Below are 22,309 nucleotides of genomic sequence, written 5' to 3'. Positions count from 1 at the left end.
AAACAACTCCGTTCGTCCCATAATCGTCTTCTCCAATGTCCCACTCATCGCACTGACTTTCTCCATTCTTCCTTTTTCGTGCAAGGCATTTTTCTGTGGAATGCGCTCCCCCGGGATATCAGGATGGTGTCAAGTCGTTTAACATTTAAGAGGAAGATTCGCGAGCTTTTGCTAAAGAGGTTGGCTGATTCATCACACTGACTATTCTCTATATGTAGTATGTGTTATTTATGAGTATATATATATTTATATAATATGTATCTATATAATATATATGTAATATATATATATATGTACTGGTATGTATTATTGTGTATATGTCAGAAATATATGTTATCATTTCCCATCGTAATGGTCTATCATGTTCCATGCACCCGCCTGTTATGTTCTCTGCACCACCCAAGGGTCAGACAGGTAGAAAATGCCAACGGCATTATGTCCGCCCATGTACCTACTTGTGCATAAAGCTTTTTAAATAAATAAATAAATAAATAATAGGGGTGAGTCTATTGCCATATACTGGGTACGATGTAGCGTTAGTTATCCTATAATGCTACTAATGACTATGATCCAAATTAAGGTCCCTAATACGTCTTGAAACTGATTGAGTTACTGCATTCCATATGTACATAAGTAATTCGCACAATTTATTTAATTTGATTGTCTCATGAGAATTAATTTTTAAGCAATTTTGATCAACAAAATATGTATGTAGGAGAAAAAGAGATCTTAATTCGTATCCAGGGTTTGGCAATAGACTAATACGTCACTGAAAAAAAAAAACAATACAAACCTAGACAATTATTTTTAAAACGTAATTAATTAAGACAGATCTAAATCGGACTTTAAGCTGTCGACTTAAGTTATAAATTAGACCGCAGCTGTGCACTGACTAAATAGTGGAAACCCTAGGAAGTCTAGTTTAATAGTGCGTCACTATTTATCTTCAAGTTTGTTGCTGTTTAGAGGGTAAGCAGAGTTATAAACGCTTGATAGAGGAGACATATAAATACAGATACAAGTAATATTTCTGTTTTAGAAGAAAGTAATTTTCCTCCAAGTCTGTACGCAGTTTTTATGGTATAAGCCGGTAAACGAGCAGACGGATCACCTGATGTTAAGCAATCGCCGTCGCCCATGGACACCCGAAAGACCAGAGGCGTTACAAGTGCGTTGCCGGCCTTTTGCGGGTTAGAACTTTAAGGGTTGTTGGGGAATCGGGAATTGGGAGGGGGGTAAATGGGCCTCCTATAATCTCACTCACACAACGCAAACAGTTGTTTCACGTCGGTTTACTGTGAGGCCGTGGTATCATTCCGGTCGAGCCGGCCCGTTCGTGCCGAAGCATGGCTCTCACACACTTATCGGTTATAGCCAACCGTGGCGGTCAATAGGTTAAAAATATGGCACATTTTTACGTACAACTTTACCATCTTTGCACTAAACTAACAAACCAAATCTGTATATCACGAAGAAATATAACTAAGTAACAGTTTTTTTTTCTTTTCCACATTTTTCTGGCTACAGCTTTCCTAAATGATGTCTATAAAGAGTCTATGTTATTAGGCCCTTGACATGGACCCATGTTTCATAATGTTAGTCCACGTAATGCCTATTTATCTAGACTAGTAGTATTACCTAGATGTAATCTTAAATTAAGACGTGGTTGAGTGTAAGTGTTTAGTATTATTTTGTAAGTAGGCTTTGATTTTTTACAATAGGATTTTCTCCTGTGTCGTGGGTGACTACACTCAGACTCGGAATAACAATCTGTAGATCACACAAAGAGAGACAAGAATTCGCGATACATTGCACGGCAGCTAGTTGCCCAGTCGCCCCACCAACTGTGCAGTTAATTTGAATTTTGATCTTTTATTTTGATAATATTTACAAATTCCACAATGAGGTTTGAGCATTAATCACCACGCTTGCTCAATGCGGGTTGGCGATTTCAAACTTATAATTAGATATTATAAGCCTCACGATGTTTTACTTTAACTTTAACGTTTCTAAATAGTCTTAGAAAGTAGGTAGAACTCGGAAAAAGTCACTCGTTGGTAGTTGTCGTTGGTAGGTGTCGGGCATTTTAAACCATTGGGCCACCACGACACTTACAATTACACAAAAAAATAATCGTACACAGTGTGTACAAAACCTTTGAAAATGTAAATGATAAATAAATGATAAATGATAAATGATATTTATTTCTGTAAATAGATTATAAAATAACACTTTTACACGTCAATATTTTAAATAGCTAGATGAGGCCGGCATTTCCTATCCGACTACTCTGAGAAGAAATGCCGAAACAAACTCAGAGGTCATAGTCTCTTTTAAAGTCCAGACAAAATCAATTAAAGATGTCGGAGAACCGTGCAAGTTTATTCTGTAGTGGTCTTTTGAGGAAAGAACCACAGCAGTTTGAGCGGACCTGTTCAGATGGCAGCACGCATGTGTCAGTTTACAATGAGCTCAGCTGACGGCTGTTGCTGAATGATCCGACGAACAATACCTACCAAAAGAACATTTGGGTAGGCCACACAAATGCTCACACTGTCAGAATATAATTAACTAAAAGTGAAATGACTAGGCAAACTCTCGCACGGTCCTCAAACTAACAATTTTAAAAATAATATGTGAAAACAAAAAAATATCGAATGATATTAATGTATATCATGTCAAATTGTATAAAAATGTAACTTGTGTTACAAACATGTCAACATGACCTGTGTGGACATTATAGCGGCTCACTCCCAAGCCTGACTATCACCTAAGTAGTCTTTAATTTTATAAAAAGCAGTTTTTCTTTAATAACATTTTTAAATTTATTCAGGCTCAAACTTTGAATATCGCTGGGAATTTTATTGTAAAAGCGTATGCATTGACATCTGAACGAACCACTTATTTTCTTAAGTCTAGTAGTGGGAACAATATATTTGTTTTTACTTCTAGTGTTTATATTATGTATATCACAATACTTTTTGAATAAATTAATGTTTTTGTGAGCATACACTACATTTTCATAAATGTATTGAGAAAGAACAGTCAATATGTTAATTTCTTTAAATAGTTCCCTAAGAGAGTGCCTCGGACTAAGATTATAAATTGATCGAATGGCTCTTTTCTGCAGCACAAAGACAGACTGAATGTCAGCAGCATTTCCCCACAGGAGGATACCATATGACATGATACTATGAAAATAACTAAAGTATACTAATCGCGCTGTATTTACATTGGTCAAATTTCTAATTTTTTTAACGGCATATGCTGCAGAGCTGAGTCTTTTCGACAACAAGTAAGTCAATATGAAAAGAATACAACCAAATCCAACCACAATACAAACAAAAACCAACCACAATACAAACTCAATAAGGACGCAAATCCAACAGCAGACATACAAACACTAGTTTACGACAAAAAATATAAGTCGCAATAAAAAATAACAACAAAGCCTTATGTTGTACTAAAAGTGACCATCTCGAACAACCAGTACTACAGATCAATAGGAGATGCCAGGTGCGACGAAGCACTCCCCCAAATATTTGTAGATGTATAATGATACTAGATGTGACATCGACACAATTTGTGTGAGCAAACCATGCTTCGCCACCAATGGACCGACTCGATCGGAGTGGTACCACGGCTTCATAGAAAACCGACGTGAAACAACGCTTGCGTTGTGTGAGTAAGGTTACTGAAGGCCCAATTACCGGCCTTCCCAATCCTCGATTCACCAACAACCCTTAAATTCCTAACCCCCAAAAGGCCGGTAACGCACTTGTAACGCCTCTAGTATTCCAAGTGTCAATCGGCAACGGCGATTGACGAGATACGTCAACTAGTGCGAATAAAAAAATTATGACATTTCAGAGGACAGTCTGGAGATTTCTCAATTGGTAAATGCTGTAGTAAAAGATTTTGTAAATGTGAAAAAAGCTTAGGTACCGTACTGCATTTTCCAGAAAAACTGTAAAAAAATCTAGAATACCAAAATAATCCTAGACTTTCGGATTTGTGCGTAATTTTTCACACTAATACGCGACTGTTTTAAAAAAAACGATGTGTAGTTATAAGACCGTTAACCCAAACAAAACAAATAGGTGTTCTTAAAGAACTATGTTCTAGATTTATTTAAATACCTACATTTATCACTGGAAAGCAATAAACTAGACGATAAAGTAATATTTTCTGAGTAAAAAAGATAAACTAGAAAAGATTTGTTAAGAGTCCTCCAACTATCCAACTTTTATATTTATTTTTTCGAGTAAAATATTTTCTGTACTTATTAAAAGTAATTCTGCCTAGCCTGTCATGCATAATTAAGTGGTACCGACATCTTACTTGAATTTTAACGAAAATAACACTTGATTTATTATTTAATTTTCTTTTTAAGTTCAAAACTTTTTCTATATAGCTAGACAATGACGTCTACTCACAAATACGTTTAAAAGAGTAACCATATAATTTTAAATTTGGTACGCGCCTTTAGCTATGTAGACGGACAGACTGACGGGCAATTCCATTTCAAAGTTCCAAAACAGCTTGTACAACTGTACTAATTGAAATAATTCCGTATTTGTATTTATCATATTCATGTCACTTCTAGTAAACAAACTAGAAGTCTTTGTTAAAAATCCGCGGTTTCAATATCGCAATACCGGACGCCTTCACGATGAGAATACAATAGAAATTCCGATTTATAGCGTCGTAATAAAACACAAAATGCATTGACAACCTAAGCTATTTCGGATAAAGATTTATTCGTGTTCTTCAAATGCTTTTATTTATTGCTGTGTCTACTATTTTTCATAATTAATCTGTGTTAGTTTGAAGAGAAAAACAGAAAATAATGGTTATTTTAAACTAGCTACTTCCACGTGGTTTCACTCGCTACTCGATTCACATTGCTACTTGCAGTTGATAGGTTTCGAACTCGCACAATCATTCATCATCTTACTGGGAGCTGCGGATTGCTTAGCGGGTTACCGGGCTCCGGCTCCGGCGAAAAGCTGGAGTAGGAAGGGGTGGTTTTTAGTCAGTAAGAGTATGACACATACTCTCGCCTCACCCAAGGCGACATAAGACACTGAATGATTTTCCCCCCTCTCAAAAAACAAATAACCCTCATGGTGATAAACATGCCGCATTAGTAGAGTGGTCGCAAGTGCGACTGCCAAACAAGGGGTCTCGGGTTCGATTCTCGGGTCGAGCAAAGTACTGCTGGGCTTCTTTCGGTTTTTCGAAAATAATCTGATTAGGAGTCTGGAATCGTGCCCAGTATATAGCAATAGGCTCACCCCCTATTACATGGGACTTAATAACACAAATGGTGAAAAGTAGGTGTACATTGTACAGTGGCATTAAGTGCTGTAATGCTCCACTGCCTACCCCTTCGGGGATACAAGGCGACGCGTCTCACGAAAGTTATAATAAAATTATAAGATTATTATTAGATGCTTTCTCTACTATACAACCAAGAGAATATTATTCTTATTTTATCTATGCAAGAACATAAAACCGCGGACTCCATAAAACATTTTTAAACCCGTCTTCAGCATTTAAAACCATTCTTTTGTCTCATATTTTCGCGCGCCACAGACTTTGTGAAGCTCCCACTTTTTCTTATGACGTCATTCCCTGTAATACCAACCTTATGACGTCACTTATACAGAGTGTTTGATATTTCTCAAATATTCTCGTCACGTCATTATTCGTGCTGTTTTCATACCTTTTTGAGTATTTTTTGTTTCTTTACTTTTTATGTTCAAGTTGTGTTTTATTAGCATGCTATTTTTAAAAGGTAGGGGATTAGGTATCTACGAAAATCCTTTTGTAAATATAATTGTTAGTTATATTGCAGTAAAAAGTTAGTGTTTGTGGTCAATAAAACGAATTGCTTGTGGTTGTGATTTTGTATTGAAGAATAAACGAAAAATATGACAATAATTAATGAAAACGAAAAATAATAAAAAAACGACTGCGCTCGGCCGTTGCGATCGGCGAGTGTCGCCGCTGCCGCTCGCATGCAGCGCGCTGGCGTCGCGGCATCCCTTTCCCCCGGCCCCCGCACGGTGCGTCGTCGCTGGCTCGCGGCGTTAACATGCTCCCCCCCTGGAAACTTGGTTTTCAGTAGGAGTGATGTCGACAGGCAGTGGGCAGATCTTGCTGAAGCTGCGTAAGATTTCTCCCGAAGCTGTCCGGATTTTGGCCACTCGAGAAACGCCATCTTTACCGGTGTGTACCGCCAACACTCGTCCTAGTCGCCACTTCAGTGGGGGCTGGTTTTCTTCTTTAATAAGAACAAGTGTGTTCTCGTTCAAATCGCCTTTATTCTTCTGCCACTTAGTGCGAGTTTGTAGTTCGCTAACGAATTCCTTTGACCATCTCTGCCAAAAATGTTGGCGCATTTGTTCGATACGGTCATATCGCGGCAAGCGGTAGGTGGCAGCGTCAGTGATGTCCTCGCAGATTGGTGTGGTGAGTGGACGACCAATCAAAAAGTGTGCCGGTGTCAATGCCAGCAGGTCATTGGGATCGCTTGATAGAGGTGTCAGCGGACGCGAGTTGAGAACGGCCTCGATTTGTACCAATACCGTGTAGAATTCCTCAAACGTGAGGTTACTGTTACCTACAACGCGTCGCAGGTGATACTTGCAAGACCGTACTCCTGCCTCCCACAAACCACCAAAATGAGGCGAGTAGGGAGGAATAAATTTAAAAGAAATTTCATCCCCAGCCATGCTATCCATCAACGTTGCTGAATTGTTAGCTAGAAAATCTCCTAAATCTTTGGCAGCACCTACATAATTTTTCCCATTATCTGAGTAAATGACAGCAGGTTTACCCCTGCGTGATATAAATCTCTTAAGACATAGAAGATACCCATTAGTTGTCAGAGTTGTCACCAGTTCGAGATGGAGCGCTCGAGTAGCAAAACAAACAAAAATACAAATATAACATTTAATTAACCGCGAACCCTTGCCTTGACGGTTCAAAATGTGAACAGGACCGCAATAGTCTGTGCCCGTGATCAAGAACGGAAAACCCGGTTTCAACCGGCTAGACGGTAAGTTGCCCATTATTGGGCTTAACGTTTTACCTTTCATTCTAACGCAACGCAAACACCTTTGAACTGTAGACCTAGCTAAATTCCTACCACCGAGTGGCCACCATTCTTCGCGGATGGTAGCGAGCAACGATTGCGGACCCGCGTGAAGTAGGTATTTATGCTTGAACTCAAACAAAAGCGAAGTAAACTTATGTTTACTACAGATTAGTATAGGGTGCTTTTTATCGTAGGTAAACTCATCGGAGTTACCCAACCTACCTCCCACTCTAATAACCAAATCATCACAGAAAAATAAATTAAGTCCCGACATATTACGCGAATATTTTATATTTGACGATTTAATCGATAAGGACTTATACTCATCCGGGAATGAATCTATTTGACTTAGTCTCGCGAGTAGAATAGTAGATCTACGTAATTCCTCGACTGATAACGCACCTTGTATGTGATTAGTTTTATGACGAGTGTTGTGAATAAAACGCAACATATACGCAACACATCGTGTCATACGAACGAAAGAAGAAAATTTGTCAAAAGGAAACGAATTGCACGACGCATGTAAACCAACTACTTTGTCAGGTTTCAACTCAGGTAAGTCACTAGGTATGTCAGGTAAGTTATATTTCTCTAGGTTACCGTCGAGAATGAACCCGGGACCGTTCCACCACAAGTCCTTGTGGACTAGTTCAGGTAAGTTTACCCCGCGAGTTAACATATCAGCTGGGTTAAGTACGCCGCTTACATGTGACCAGGTACAACCAGAAGTCAAGTCATTAATTTCGACTACTCTATTTTGAACGAAAGTTTTCAACGCAATAGGGTGAGTACGCAACCAACCTAAAACAATAGTTGAATCTGTCCAAAAATACGTATTATTAAATGTTAAATTAATGGATTCAATAATCTTCTTATAAAGACGCGCGCCTACTAGCGCGCCACACAACTCGAGTCGCGGTATGCTTACCGGCTTCAGAGGTGCGACCTTACTTTTCGCACACAACAATTTAACGACGGGTTCATTAGATGTACTAACGCTACGAATGTACGCACAGGCGCCATACGCGTCCTGTGAAGCATCGGTGAATATATGCAACTGTAGGTATTGTACGTGTTTCGTGGTAACGTGTCGCGGAACGCGTATTTGAGGTAAGTATTGAAAAGAACTGACAATTTTACTAAATAAACACGCCAAATCAGAAGACACAGGATCATCCCATCCGATTTTATAAAGCCATAACTTTTGTATAAGTATTTTTGTAGTAATTATAACTGGCGCTAATAACCCCAGCGGGTCATAGATTTGAGATATAAACGAGAGGATTTTTCTTTTAGTTAGTTGTGAAACGTCAACATCGATATTTAAATTAGTTTTAAAATGCAATTCATCGCTACTATTACACCAACCCAAACCTAGTGTTTTACATTGCGCATTCTTGTCAAGTGATAATGATTTTGTGAAACTATCCGACGGACTGACATCAAAGTTAAACGACCATTTGCGTAATGGAAAACAACCTGAAAGTAAGGTCTTGTTAATGTTTTCACACAACGTCAACAACTCCTGCTTATTATCATGAGAAAATATCAAATCGTCACAATAAAATGAATTTAATACATTAGACGAAACTAGTTCGTCATCGCATTCGAACGCTAACTGTCGTAAACACCTCATCGCGAGGTACGGAGCTGAGGCGGTGCCGTAGGTCACGGTGTTCAACTGATATATACCTAACGGCTCTTGTTTACTATCCCGCCATAAAATGAGCTGAAGTTGACGTTGGTCGGCCTGCACGAGTACTTGTCGGAACATTTTCTCGACGTCAGCGCATGCAACGAAAGTATACTGTCGAAAACGGAGAAGAATGCCTACTAAGTCGTTTAATAACGGAGGACCGATCAGCTGTAGGTCATTCAACGACTTTCCTGACGATGTTTGTGCGCCGGCGTCGAAAACTACGCGAAGCTTTGTAGTGGTACTTTCCCGTTGAACGCAGTGGTGTGGTAAGAAGTAGTACGGTGGTAGGTATCTATCAATACGCGTCATGTGCCCCAATGCTAGGTATTCCTTAAGAAAATCGGAGTACATGCCTTTTAGTTCCGGCGAACGATCTAACTTTCTTTCTAAGGAAAGAAACCTATTCTTCGCTGACTCATACGAATCGCCATGCGAGTCAGCCGATTCACGTAACGGGATTCGAACTGCGAATCTACCTTCAGAATCACGAATGGTGGTGGAAGTAAATAGATCTTCACACAACCTATCGTCTTCGGTGTAAGTATTATTACTCGATTTGCCACTGTCAACCTCCTCTAGTTCCCAAAAACGTTTCAACTGACCTTCGAGTGACGTTGACAACGAACAGTAGATTATATTATTATTACTACTTGTTTGGTTATTAGTAGATAATACTTTCTTACCTAAAACCGTACCCGAAATAACCCACCCTAAACGCGTATTTTGTAGGTAAGGCCCGGTAGGTAAACGAATTAAGCCTACTTGTAGTAAATCCCAGAACACATCCGCTCCGATCAAAATATCTATTTCAGAGGGTACATAGTAGTCTGGGTCCGCAAGTTTAACGTTTTGCGGGATTTGAAACGAATTGAAATCTAAACGACTATTTGGTAAACAAAACGTAATTTTAGGTAAAACGGAACAATTTAAACGTCTACTAAAATCGTTAAATCTCGAACGTATGACAAGGTCACAGGACTGTTCTGAACACATGACACTGTTACCTATCCCCGATATATTGAGAGTGGACTGTATAGTAGGTAAGTGTAATTTTTTACATAACGATTCTGTAACAAAACATCGTTGGCTCCCACTATCGAGCAGGGCGCGCGCAACTGTGTATGTATTGTTATTATTACAGACTTCAACGAGAGCTGTTGAAAGCAGAACCTGGTCTAATGTGTTAGACTGCACGGCTTGTTTCGAGTGATAAGAAGTGATAGAGTTTGTACCTAACGAAGATGTGTTCGCATGTGCACTGTCCGTCGCGTTGTTAGCTGGCGCGTCAGTGTGCGTTAGCGTAGGAATATAACGAAGTGAGTTACAACTCGCGGTGTTGTCAACGTGAATTAAGCTGTTATGTTTCTGCGCACATTGTTTGCATGGACCAAACTGACAATCGTCTAATGCATGTCCAGTACGTAAGCAATTCGTGCATATTACATTCCTTTTATTTTGAACAAACGTAAGCCTATCCTGGACAGATAAATTAAGGAATGTAATGCACGAATACAACGCGTGGCTTCCGTCGCACATAATACATTTAAAAGCGCGCGATGATTTTGCCGCGGACGTACTTGCGCGAGTCAGCTGTTTGTTAGCGACAAAACTACGCATTTGTTGACTTTGGGATGAATTAATTATAGATCGTTTTGGAGAATCGGTATTTTGTTTATGTCCTTGAGCCTTTAACATATCAAGGACGTCTGAACGGTTTTTTAAAAATTCAATAATATCATCTAACTTAGGTTTGTAGTCCTTTTCAAAGGTGTTCTTTTTATCTTCCCATTTTTGGCAAGTGTTAGGATCGAGTTTAGTTGTTATTAGAAAGATGACTAACGTGTCCCAGTGTTCTGTGGACTCGCCTAAGTTTTTTAATGACCTTAAGTTTTTAAGTACTGAATCTATTATTTTTCTAAGTTGAACGGGTGATTCTTTACTTATAGTAGGTAATGTAAACAACGATTGTACATGATTGTTAATTAATAATTTATTGTTGTCGAATCTATTAGTTAGTAATTCCCAAGCCACTGCGTAGTTATCCGAACAAAAATCCAATGATTTTATTACTTGCAAGGCACTTCCTTTTAATGAAGAACGTAAGTAATGATATTTTTGAATAGGTGTAATTTCCGTTGCGTTATGAATGAGAGATGTAAACGTGTCGCGAAATTCTAGCCAATTCTCGATTGTACCGTCAAAGGAAGGCAACGTGATGGTAGGTAATTTGACGCTGTTAGTGTTACCTTTCGTAGGTTTGGTGATGTTATCGTCACCTTTGTTACAAATACACGTCTTAGCTAACGACATACTGCTGTAGAATTGTGATTCAATGGATTCTCGAATCTCTAATTGTGTTGATAACTCTGGCTCATCACTCAAACCCTCGATCTCACTTTGAACTTCCTGGAAGTCGCTAAATATCGTTTCGGTGTTAGCCACACGTAATTTTATTTCGACGACCTGTTGTTCTAATATATTGGTTTTATCTAGTGAATTTATATATTTTTCAAATAAAGTAAGCCTACCACGAAGATTACCTCGTTTCCTAACCAACTCACGCAACTCCGAATCTCGACCCATGTTGATGGTTGTTTATAAGACAAAGGAAAAGTACTTACAAGTATCACCCGGAGTATGTAGAGAAAAATAATAATTGGTACACTCACTCACTATAAACGAATACACGGTAATGATACACTTCGAAACCTAATTCACAACCACGTGCTTTACCACTTTTCTTCCGAAGTTTCTGGCGAAATCCGGCTCGAAGGACCAATGTTTATGGTCAATAAAACGAATTGCTTGTGGTTGTGATTTTGTATTGAAGAATAAACGAAAAATATGACAATAATTAATGAAAACGAAAAATAATAAAAAAACGACTGCGCTCGGCCGTTGCGATCGGCGAGTGTCGCCGCTGCCGCTCGCATGCAGCGCGCTGGCGTCGCGGCATCCCTTTCCCCCGGCCCCCGCACGGTGCGTCGTCGCTGGCTCGCGGCGTTAACAGTTAGTTTAAACAGTTTATGTCCGCAGCGGCTGACTGCCTAGCGAGTTACCGAGGGTCCGGTTCGAAAAGTAGGAGTATTAACGGGATGGATTTTAGTCAGTAAGAGTCTGACACTCCCTCTCATCTAGCCCAGTCCTAGCCTAGTCCTAGCCCGGAGTTCAACCCAGAAGTAACTGGATGATATTCGCCCTCAAAAAAAAAAAACAGTTTGTTTCATAATAATATGATTAGAAACTACTCTGAGCAAGGAAGGTACAAAGTAGGAATTAATACCAATCCCTACTTTGTATGAGAAGAATTTGCCCAGAAGTAGGACTGCCATAGGCTCATCATAATGATTGTTTTACTAAAATAATAGCCTAAACATAACCTACATCATCATCAGCCTATAAATGGCCACTTTTGACCAAAGCCTCTTCTAACACGGAGGGGGTTTAAGCATTAAAATTAACAATTACCACACAACTTAAAAAAATATATAAATATCCAATCCTTATTTAATTAAACAACACCACATTTTAGCACTTGACTTTTTTATTTTTAAATACTTACATCCTTAATAATCCTTAATCTTTAACGAGCGCAAATTGAACTAATTACTTACGTTTCCCGTTAATTCCCGTTCGTTATCTTAAAGATCCTTACCTGTAATTAAGAAAAAGATATTTAATAAACATTGTTTTTTAATAAAAAAAATATCAGACACAATACATACAAATTTTGAATAAGCTAGGAAAGGTTGTAGTGAGGTCCCAAATAGGATTTTCGTTTCTATCCTTACGTATTTTTATCCAATCCAGTGTTATCATGAGTCGAACAGAGATAAGTACTTAAATGCCATGAATGCTAATGCCCATGGGCACCTTAAACACCAGAGGCATACGCGTATGAGTGCGTTGCCGGCCTTCGGTTATCCCACTCACACGACGAAACACCACACAAGCGTGGTTTCACGCCGGTTTTCTGTGAGACCATGGTACCACTTCGGTCAAGCCAGCCGATTCGTGCCGAAGGATGGCTCTCACTCGTTCCCCACAAACATTATAACACTTCAATACAATACATTTCTAGTCTTGATTAATCCATCGAAACACTAATTAAATGCCAAAATAATCCAATAAACATGACATTGATCTACCAAAAAAAGCACTAAACAATTCTGTTCAACCAAAACTAAACCTAACCCTAAAATTTCGATTAGAATTCACAGAACACCAGCCCTGGAAATGGATGACAATAGCCCAATCTAGTCTCTGCATCTCAATAGCTACGATTCATTCCGTTTTGATTCCAAAAGATAGCCGATAGTCATGTTTTTTTGATGGCGACACCAGACGAGAAACTAAAATATTCAATGGATCTATTTTTAGACTCACTTTAGGTTTATATTTAGGATTCTGAGTAGTTGAGAAGGTTTTGTGAACTGTGAACACGTCTAGACTAAGTTGAAGGGTCGGATAATCTGACAATAAGGATTATTAATAAGTATCGACTAAGTTTATCTGATAGCGATATACGTGTCACTAAAAATAATTGGATATTTTATGTATTTTTAGCTTCTAAGAACAGCTTCGCCCGCGTTTCTGTGGGATAAAAAGTATCCTATCACCCAAGTCTCCACCCAAGTTTATACACTATCTTCATACCATATTTCATCAAAATCCGTTCAGTAGTTTCAGCGTGATTGACGGACATCCAAACAAACAACATTAATAATATTAGTGGGAAGTGTGATTGCTTATAATATGTTAAGAGGTTTCAGATGAGTATTGATTCCAAAATAACAGACTAGGAATAAAGCGTCGTTTCACGTCGGTTTTCTGAGAGGCCGTGGTATCACTCCGGTGGAGCCGGCCCATTCGTGCCGAAGCATGGCTCTACCACATTTAAAGCCTATGCATACTTAAGATTATGTATACCAACAGCCTATGATAAGACCTACCTACTAACCAAAGGCCTTTTCTCACACGGAGAAAGAATGAGCATTAATCGCCACGCTTGCTTAGTGCGGATTAGCGATTTCAAACTTATAATCAGAAAGTATACATCCATTATATGAAGCTTCAAAAATTTTCTTTGAGGTGGTCGTTATTTAAATTACTAACTTTAATATCCGACTTCATTACATTTGATAATTTATAGTATGCTAATTTATGCACTATCACATTGTGACAAGTCTTAAAATGCTATAATAAACTAGATATTATAAATGTGAAAGTCTCTAACAATTACTTATTAAAACTTAGGACCCCACGTAAGTTTGTAATCTAAGATAGCAATACATAGATGAAACGAATCAAAGTGTAGGAGTGGGAGCAAATACGTCATGTCTACGTAAATTTGATTTGATCTATGAGAAGACCTTACCTATAACCGTGGAGGACTAAGGGGGAGGCCTTTGTTCAGCAGTGGACGTCTCTCGGCTGATTATGATGTTGATGATGATGATTTGACCTATCATCACTGACGGACAGACAGACCAGTCTATTATGTATTTCTTTATTTGTTGCCTTTCAAAAGTACCTATTTATGGTTTAACTGGCAATAAATGCTTTGCGACTTAGACCAAGAATAGCTAACTGAACTATAGATTCTGATATCTACGACCTAAATCCTAAACTTTTCTAACGACCATAAAAATTTACACACACATTATATTAAACGTTAGATTCTCTCATCTAGAAACAGTTTACCATAAGACCACAACTATTCCAGCTTCTAACAGTCCATCAATACATAATAAATGGCTGCCACGATCACCCATTGACATGAAAACCTCCTATTCAAAATAATCTTAGTCTCAATGGAAACCTCACTCAAATAGGTGGTTTTAAAAATGGTTGGTAAAGCGAGTGACAACGTGAAACGAAGGTTCCGTCTTCTAAATATTCTTAGAAGTCTGTATTAGACATGAGATTTTGAACACCTCTGTCGAGGGTGGAGGTGGTGGACTCTTTAATGTTTAGGCTCATAACCCAGAGTTGAGGTGAGTTTCATCTTCCTAGGTCTAGCAGTTCTGACTGTGAGTTGTCTGGCAGTCAGACACTCAGTAACGAATGAGTTTTATATATTCAGTACCTTTAGTATGAGTTTGCATTACGTTTCAGTACAGATTGTTATTTCACTTCAATCACTAAAATCCGGTATTGAAACTTAGGGCCGTGGGGTTTATACATCTCCTTTACAAAGATATTGGAAAGAGGATGGTTTACACTTCAGGTGACCGAAAGGCTGGCTACTATATTGGTCAAAGCTTAAGCATTGCCATTCAACGTGGCAATGCTGCCAGTCTTTTGGGCACCATACCTCACGACTCCGATGAGGACTATTTCTTTGACGCTCTAAGTTAGTTAGTTTTTATCACTAAAAACATTTACCGATTAAAACAAACCAGTTTACAAGCAACAAAACAAAAAAGTACGTGTCACAGCCGCATAGTAGCTACAATTTGATGACCTTAGCCAACGGTACGCCAAAATATTTCCATAGCAGTTTCATAGCCGACGGAGTCAGGTCAGCTTTTGTTCGACAAATAGTGAATGGCAACGCTTGAAAAATGTTATTTTTACTCCCTTTCCGTTGAAGAGCTATGTATAATGGTCGGGACATTATTTTCAGGAGTTTAGAGCTAGTTTTGTGATATGTTATACCTTGTGTTGATGAAGGGGTAGGCAGAAGTGTTGTTATACGATATCTATAGAGTATTTGTTAGTTTTTGTTGAGTTTGTGTTGAATAAAGTTGTGTTGTGGTGGCCTGGAGGTACAAGACGCCTGCTCCTCGTGCATAAGGACGCGGATTCGAAACCTACCAACTTCAAGCACTAATGTGACTTTTTCCTAGTTATATTTACTTTTTAAGATTACTTACTAACGATATAAGTTTTTAAACTGACATGGTCACTAACACTATAATTAGAACTTATGACGGGATATTTACCATGTTTATTGAATTTGGTGAGTTTCCGATATTTCGGCACTGTTGCAAGCGCCATGATCACGGATTGACTGGAGTAAATGCGGGTGGGTGTTCACGAGCAGACAAATCGGTCTACCCGCTTTCTCGTTCGTTTCTTGCTGACGTCACTAACACCACTACCAGCTCTGGTAGTGGTGTTAGTGGTGGCTAATTATAGTACTTACTAACGGTAAAGGAAAACACCGTGGAAACTTGAATAGCTATAAAATTAACCTATATATGTATATATATATTACAAATGTGTTAGAAAAATATAGCTAACTGGTACGTTTCTGGAGCTGCAGACTGCCTAGTGGGTTACCGGGTAACAACGTAGTTTTTAGTCAGTGAGAGTCTGACACTCCCTCTCACCTCGCCCAAGGCGTGAGAAGTCGAATGTTTATGTTACTAATTCTTTGTATATACTATTTTGTTACTCGAAATAAATTTAAGGGCTCATTTCAAGCCACCAAAATAGCCCAATTAACCCTCTAAATCAAGTAAAATAAGCCATTAAATCTATTTTAATAATACTAAATTATAATGAGTACATAAATATGCGACCAACGCGATAACCTCACAAAATGAGACGTGACACAAAGTTTAATTTTATAGTTTCAGCTCTGGTGGCATATTTATTAAGCTTAGGTAATTATTTCATGTGACCTTCATTGGGCTTAAGGAGTAGCATATTTAACAATGGAAATTACATACATTTTTTACTAGGTTTTGTCGAAAATTGGATACAATACAATTATGGCTCGGCCTCATCTAGCTATTTGAAGTATTGACGTGTAAAAGTGTTATTTTATGACCTATTTACAGAAATAAATATAATTTATCATTATTAAAATTTTGTGATCGGAGATCAACCAGAAACCTAGTGGTTTTTGGACATTTTATTACTGGACTATCTTAGTAAAAATAATATAGGTACCTACTCTAATTAATAAACAATAGACGAGGAACTCGAATAATTTCAAGCCATGCTAGAGGCTCATAATCATGAGCAGCACTCCGCGACACACGACACGGCGACTGTCGTGCTGCTACTGTCACTCAGTGGCATCGCGACAGACACCGCTTCGGGTAATATAAACATCACACTAATATTATAAATTGAAGCTTTACGCTATCTTTGGATGTTTGAATGTTTGGTTTGTCCGTGAATCACGCTAAAACTGCAGAACGGATTTTGATGAAATTTGATATAGGTACAGACAGGGTATGAGCTGACTTGGGTGATATGAAACTTTTTATTTCATGTACCGCGGGCAAAGCTGTGAGCAGAAGCTAATAACTAGTAGTAAGTATATATAATGTTGTAGCAGGAATCAAAATAGAAGCATTAACAAAACAGTAAAAAATCCTAAGAATCCTCCGAAAAGCATAAGAAAATAGAGCCCATCATTACAGAACATCTAATGATAAGTCTATATGCAATATATACAAACAACAGTTACCCCCAAGCACATATAACATATAAGATTATGTAACTAACATATTATATCCCACAAGGCATTACGTAGAATAATAATACACCATAAACCAAAGTACAGGAAAATATGGAAAACGGCTATGAATTATCCACATATAGTTTCCTTAATAAAACATATAGGGGATACATAATACTCTGATTTACTTATGAAAATAAGGATAGGCTGTAGTCAATCCATTCTTCGACGTAAATATCCGATACGTGACCTCGACGTGTGGTACAAGAGATAAGATGAAAGCGGGTGAATTTTGTTTCTGAACATAGTACATATTAAGCTGTTAACTGCCAACAGAAAACTGATGAAGGCAAATCCTCCGCTAACGTCGGTTACCGGTGACCCCCATGGCGTTTAACGTGTTAACTTGCTCATTTCTTAAATGCTCGTAAAAGAAACTGCCGTTTAATGGGTCTCGGTCATAGTTTGGTCTGAAATTAAATGTGGAAGAGCCAGGCTTCAGCACGAATGGGCCGGCTCGACCGGAGTGATACGGCCTCACAAAAAACCGACGTGAAACAACGCTTGCGTTGTGTTTCGTTGTGTGAGTGAGGTTACAGGAGGCCCAATTACTCCCCATTCCAATTTCCCCAATTCCGATATCCGAACAACTCTTAAATTCCCAACCACCCTAAAATTCTAACCCCAAAAGGCCGGTAACTCACTTGTAACGCGTCTGGCGTTTTGGGTGTCTATGCGCTATTGCTTACTATCAGGTGATCCGTGTGCTCATTTACCAGCTTATCTCATAAAAAAGTCTCAAGACGTGTAGTAAAGGTAAATAATTCATAAAGAATCACTATTTGTGTGATCCGCGTGTTCTGTTTGAGAGGCAAAGTTTAGCGACAGCGACAACTGGCACCGAAAGATTTCGTCCCACTTCACACCCGCTCTCCTCTCCCAACTTAACCCCGCGATCGCTTATGCATTCCTGCGGCGTCCCACAGCGAAGGGTCAGTTAGACAAATGACGTCATCAATGATGATACATCACGCCCCATACCGAGTTCGACGTGGCCTTATCTTATTAGATGATGCCCAGTTTTTGTTTGAGAAAAAGTATTTGTCATTTTGTTGTTGTTTTTGCGAGTTTGTCTGGAGTTTGGATTGATATTTGGGAGTCTGGAATTGGAGTGGTTTTTGTAATTGTTTAGCCCAGTGTTATAGGCTAGGTGATCGGCTGCCGCATAACGTGTAGCGGGTTTGGGTCCTGCACGGAGTAACTCTTTGCGAGATCCACAAATTGTTGTTTCGGGTCTGGGTGTCAGGTGTATGTGAACTTGTATGTTTGTAAACGCACCCACAGCAGAAAATCTTAGTGTGGGGCAACGTATTTAAATAAATGTAAGATATATAAAAGGTGCTGTGTGTGTCACCATGAGACTAATGCGTGATGAACTCATCCCTTATTCACATAGGACATGTTCAATAATAAAACGACTGATACGTTTTGCACAAAGGAGAGTCATGGTTCGAAACGAATGTTCGACCGGAGTGAAGCACACAAAACCTGCGTATTTGCAACTCATGCTAAGATTACTGAATTATTAAAAACTTTAAAAAATAAACGGGCACACGCCTTCATTTGTTTGTACCGCCTCCATTTTTTTAAACCAAATGTAAAATACATATTATGCTGAAAATTACATTAAAATCGGCTCAGCCAAAATCAAAATTAAAACCTCCTTTCTTTTGAAGTCGGTTAACAAACTAGTAAAGAAACAAACCTCTATCAAATACACCAAAAGTAATTATTGACTCGTATATACCTTCAAGCAAAAAGCAATTTTATTACTTAATTACAATAAATTCTCTTTTACAACGAGACAAGACAACATTAAAACATTTCATCATTACAAAAGACATTTGGTAACAAAAATTAGACAATTACTTTTGTACAACCACAGAATCTTCAAAAGAAACCAAGTTGAGAACATGGAACATATTCTGAAACCACTTGAAATAACAAGCAAGAGGAGACGCCATTTTTATTCCAATTAAGGCCTTATACACACTAGGCAACTTTAGTGCGCGATATTATGTTGTTCAACATTAATTTTTTATGGTATAGGCCAGCAAATAAGGAGACGGATCACCTGATAAGCAAGCATTGCCTCCGATATGGACAACCGATACACCAGAGGCGTTACAAGTGCGTTGCCGGCCTTTTGGGGGTTAGGAATTTAAGAATAGGGTAGATGACTAATTTTTATTTTAATGTCCGTCTTGTAGATTATTTTAAAATATTAGACACGTATTTTTTATTTTCTTACGGAAACAAATACTTTCGAAGATATATCCATTTGAAATATCGCGTGACGTCACTTTAGAGTACGTTTTATACTCTATAGTGACTTAGTTAGCTCCCACTCCTAAACTTTGATTGATTTTATCTAAGCATTGTTATCTTATATGACAAAATAAAAAAATACGTGTCTAATATTTTTTCATTACCTAACTGACGGACTAATTACATTTTTAATTTTCATACCCCGTCATCATCCCTATTGTAGGGAAATTGGGGATTGGGAAGATGGGGAACGGAGGTAATCGGGTCTCCGGTAACCTCACTTACAGAATGCAAGCGTTGTTTCACGTCGGATTTCTGTGAAGCCGTGGTATACGTGGCGTACTCCATCATTAGCAACTTGCGCAGATGCGACGACGTCGCGCAGCCTACACTGGAGGAGATCACCTCTGTGACCCGAAACAGAATACAATACATTCGATTAACTAAAAATCTCGGTTTACTCACTTAAATTAATGGAGAAAAGCTCTATATTAGTTGTAGTAGTAGTAGCTGCGTGCGTAGAAGCCACATCGCCGCGTCTCAGCATAAAGAGTCCCTCTGTGACTCGAAACTAGTAGAGCTTTTCTCCATGGATGTACATGAGTAAACCGTGATTTTTTTAGTTAATTTAGTATGTCTCACGAGTTATTATAAAAATGTTGTAGAATATGTTTCGCGACAATAGTTGCCAACCGTAAACGAGTCTTAAGCATCAAATTGTAACTGGTTTTTGCGAGAAACTTTCTTCAGATACGTTTCATACAAGTTAAAGCAAAATGGAACATGATCTTATTATACTCGTACGTAACTGAGATTTTGTATATTTCAGTATAAATATTGTATGTACGAGTAGGTATGCTTATTTCTTTTCAATGTCTGTTCTCATAGTTGGTTTTGTATGAATAACGAAAATGTTTTATGTTAACTAAAATATGTTTTTAGTATATTAGAGAAGGCTTATTTATGATATAAGAGACGAAGAGAGGAGAGAGGTTTTACATTAAATAAAATTAAAAAGGAAGCAACGGGAAATCGACTTGTTTCAAGCCATTTTAGAGGCTCATATTTATGCAACATATGAGCAGCTAGTCGAGTTCCTCGTCAAACAGTTACGTGTGTAAGCCGATAACATAATCATTAATTTAGTATGTCTCACGAAAGCTATAATAAAACAAAAAATCGAAGTACAGTTACTACGGAGACTACATTACTACGAAATCTGCTACGGCGTAGCAGACCGTGTAGCACTGCTGCATTTCATGTTTTCACTGACTGAAAGTACCTGCTCCTACAGCGATGGTACCTACTACCTGAATTTCACACAAAAACATATGAAATAAAAAAGTAATAGTGGTCCCTACCCTAACGAGAACTACCTATATAATATATAAAAGCGGTGCTTGACCAAGAAAAGGTTTGGAACTCCTGACTCAAGAATATTAAAATCAAGGAAGAACCTTTAATCAACGAACTTGCATTAAAAGACTGATAACTGTTGATGTGAGCGAAAGAGCTGGAGAGCGAAAGAAAGAAAGAAAAAGAAAAGAAAGAAAAACAGTTTATTTGCACCGATTACAAACATAATTGAAATTGAAATCGTTCCGTTGTATCTGCCTACTCCCATGGGAGACAGGAACACAGCCCTGCCATAACAAGTAAAAAATCAAAACCCAAACACATCCCAACTTCAAACCAGCAATCACAACCACAAAGGAGGAGTTTTAATTACACGAAAGCACAATCAAGTTTAAAATTAAACCGTTAACTTTTAATTTAACACAAACAAGTAAGAAACTCCCAGTTATGCACAGTTAACAACGAACCAACGGTTACCGCGACATAATCTTGTTATATAACTGAAGTTTAAAGGATTAAACGTGGACCAGTTATTGTGGATTTGTTTTAATTGAACCCGGTTATAATGTAAACCAACACATGATGACTGAAATATACCATATAATGATTAAATACGTATGCTAATTGTAATTTCTAATACTAATAGTTATGAATAATTTGTTTTAATACCAAAATGTTATTATATTCATAAAATATATTTCTACATCGAGAACGGTAGTGTATGTGAAACTATTTATATTATATTAAGATCTCGATGTATATATGAAATAAATGTCTATTCTATTATATTATATTCTATATTTATAACAATAACATAAACAAATCAACAAAATTGCGTGCGCGCGTGTGCTTTCGCATGATCAGCTGTTAACAGCGAGGCGCCGGCGCCCGCGTTATCGGAAGACTGGTAGGTATTTTGGAACAAACTTGACGCGCGCGTGCTAATTCAATTTTGTTATTGTGATAAAAATAAAACTAATGAGTATACAAAATAAGTTTCTTTGGGAAACTTGTTTGTAATCATGAGTACAATCACGTGCTTAAATATCGTTCACTAATTACCAGTCACCCTAAAATAGGTACTAGCTTCTGTTGCTTCTTCTTTTTTAAAAGGCCGGCAATGCGCTTCAAAGGAATAAGATTATTTATGTAATTCTGCTTCCAACTGCAACTGAAGAGTTTCTCTAAACAAGACTTCTATCAATCTACAGTACCTTTTAAACATCTACACTGTCTTTGAAACCTCAAGAATTTCTGAGGACACCATTTCTTCCGAGAAACTCTCTGTAGCAACATAGTATCTCTTATCGACTATCAGAATGTCGCATTTCTATGAAACTTAACATTCACTAACTATAAAATAGAGGTTTATCAGGAAACCATCAAGCCCTTTTGAAAATAC

The 22,309-nt window shown here is 38.1% G+C and overlaps 2 protein-coding genes across 4 annotated transcripts in view; both read right to left on the bottom strand.

Annotated features, from left to right (window-relative positions):
* The window catches only part of LOC118276605 (nephrin-like), a 477,612-nt gene that overhangs the window by 305,574 nt on the left and 149,729 nt on the right, over positions 1–22,309 (bottom strand). The gene's annotated exons all lie outside the window — the stretch shown is intronic.
* Positions 5,898–11,810, bottom strand: LOC126911643 (uncharacterized). The gene has a single exon (XM_050699877.1). It carries the CDS (start codon positions 11,385–11,387, stop codon positions 6,096–6,098), a length of 5,292 nt encoding a protein of 1,763 aa, XP_050555834.1. The 5' UTR covers positions 11,388–11,810; the 3' UTR covers positions 5,898–6,095.

The sequence above is a fragment of the Spodoptera frugiperda genome, chromosome 17 (assembly GCF_023101765.2).
Source record: "Spodoptera frugiperda isolate SF20-4 chromosome 17, AGI-APGP_CSIRO_Sfru_2.0, whole genome shotgun sequence".
Lineage (NCBI taxonomy): Eukaryota > Metazoa > Arthropoda > Insecta > Lepidoptera > Noctuidae > Spodoptera > Spodoptera frugiperda.
Note: the sequence above shows the minus strand (reverse complement) of the source record. Positions and strands in the feature narration are given on the sequence as shown.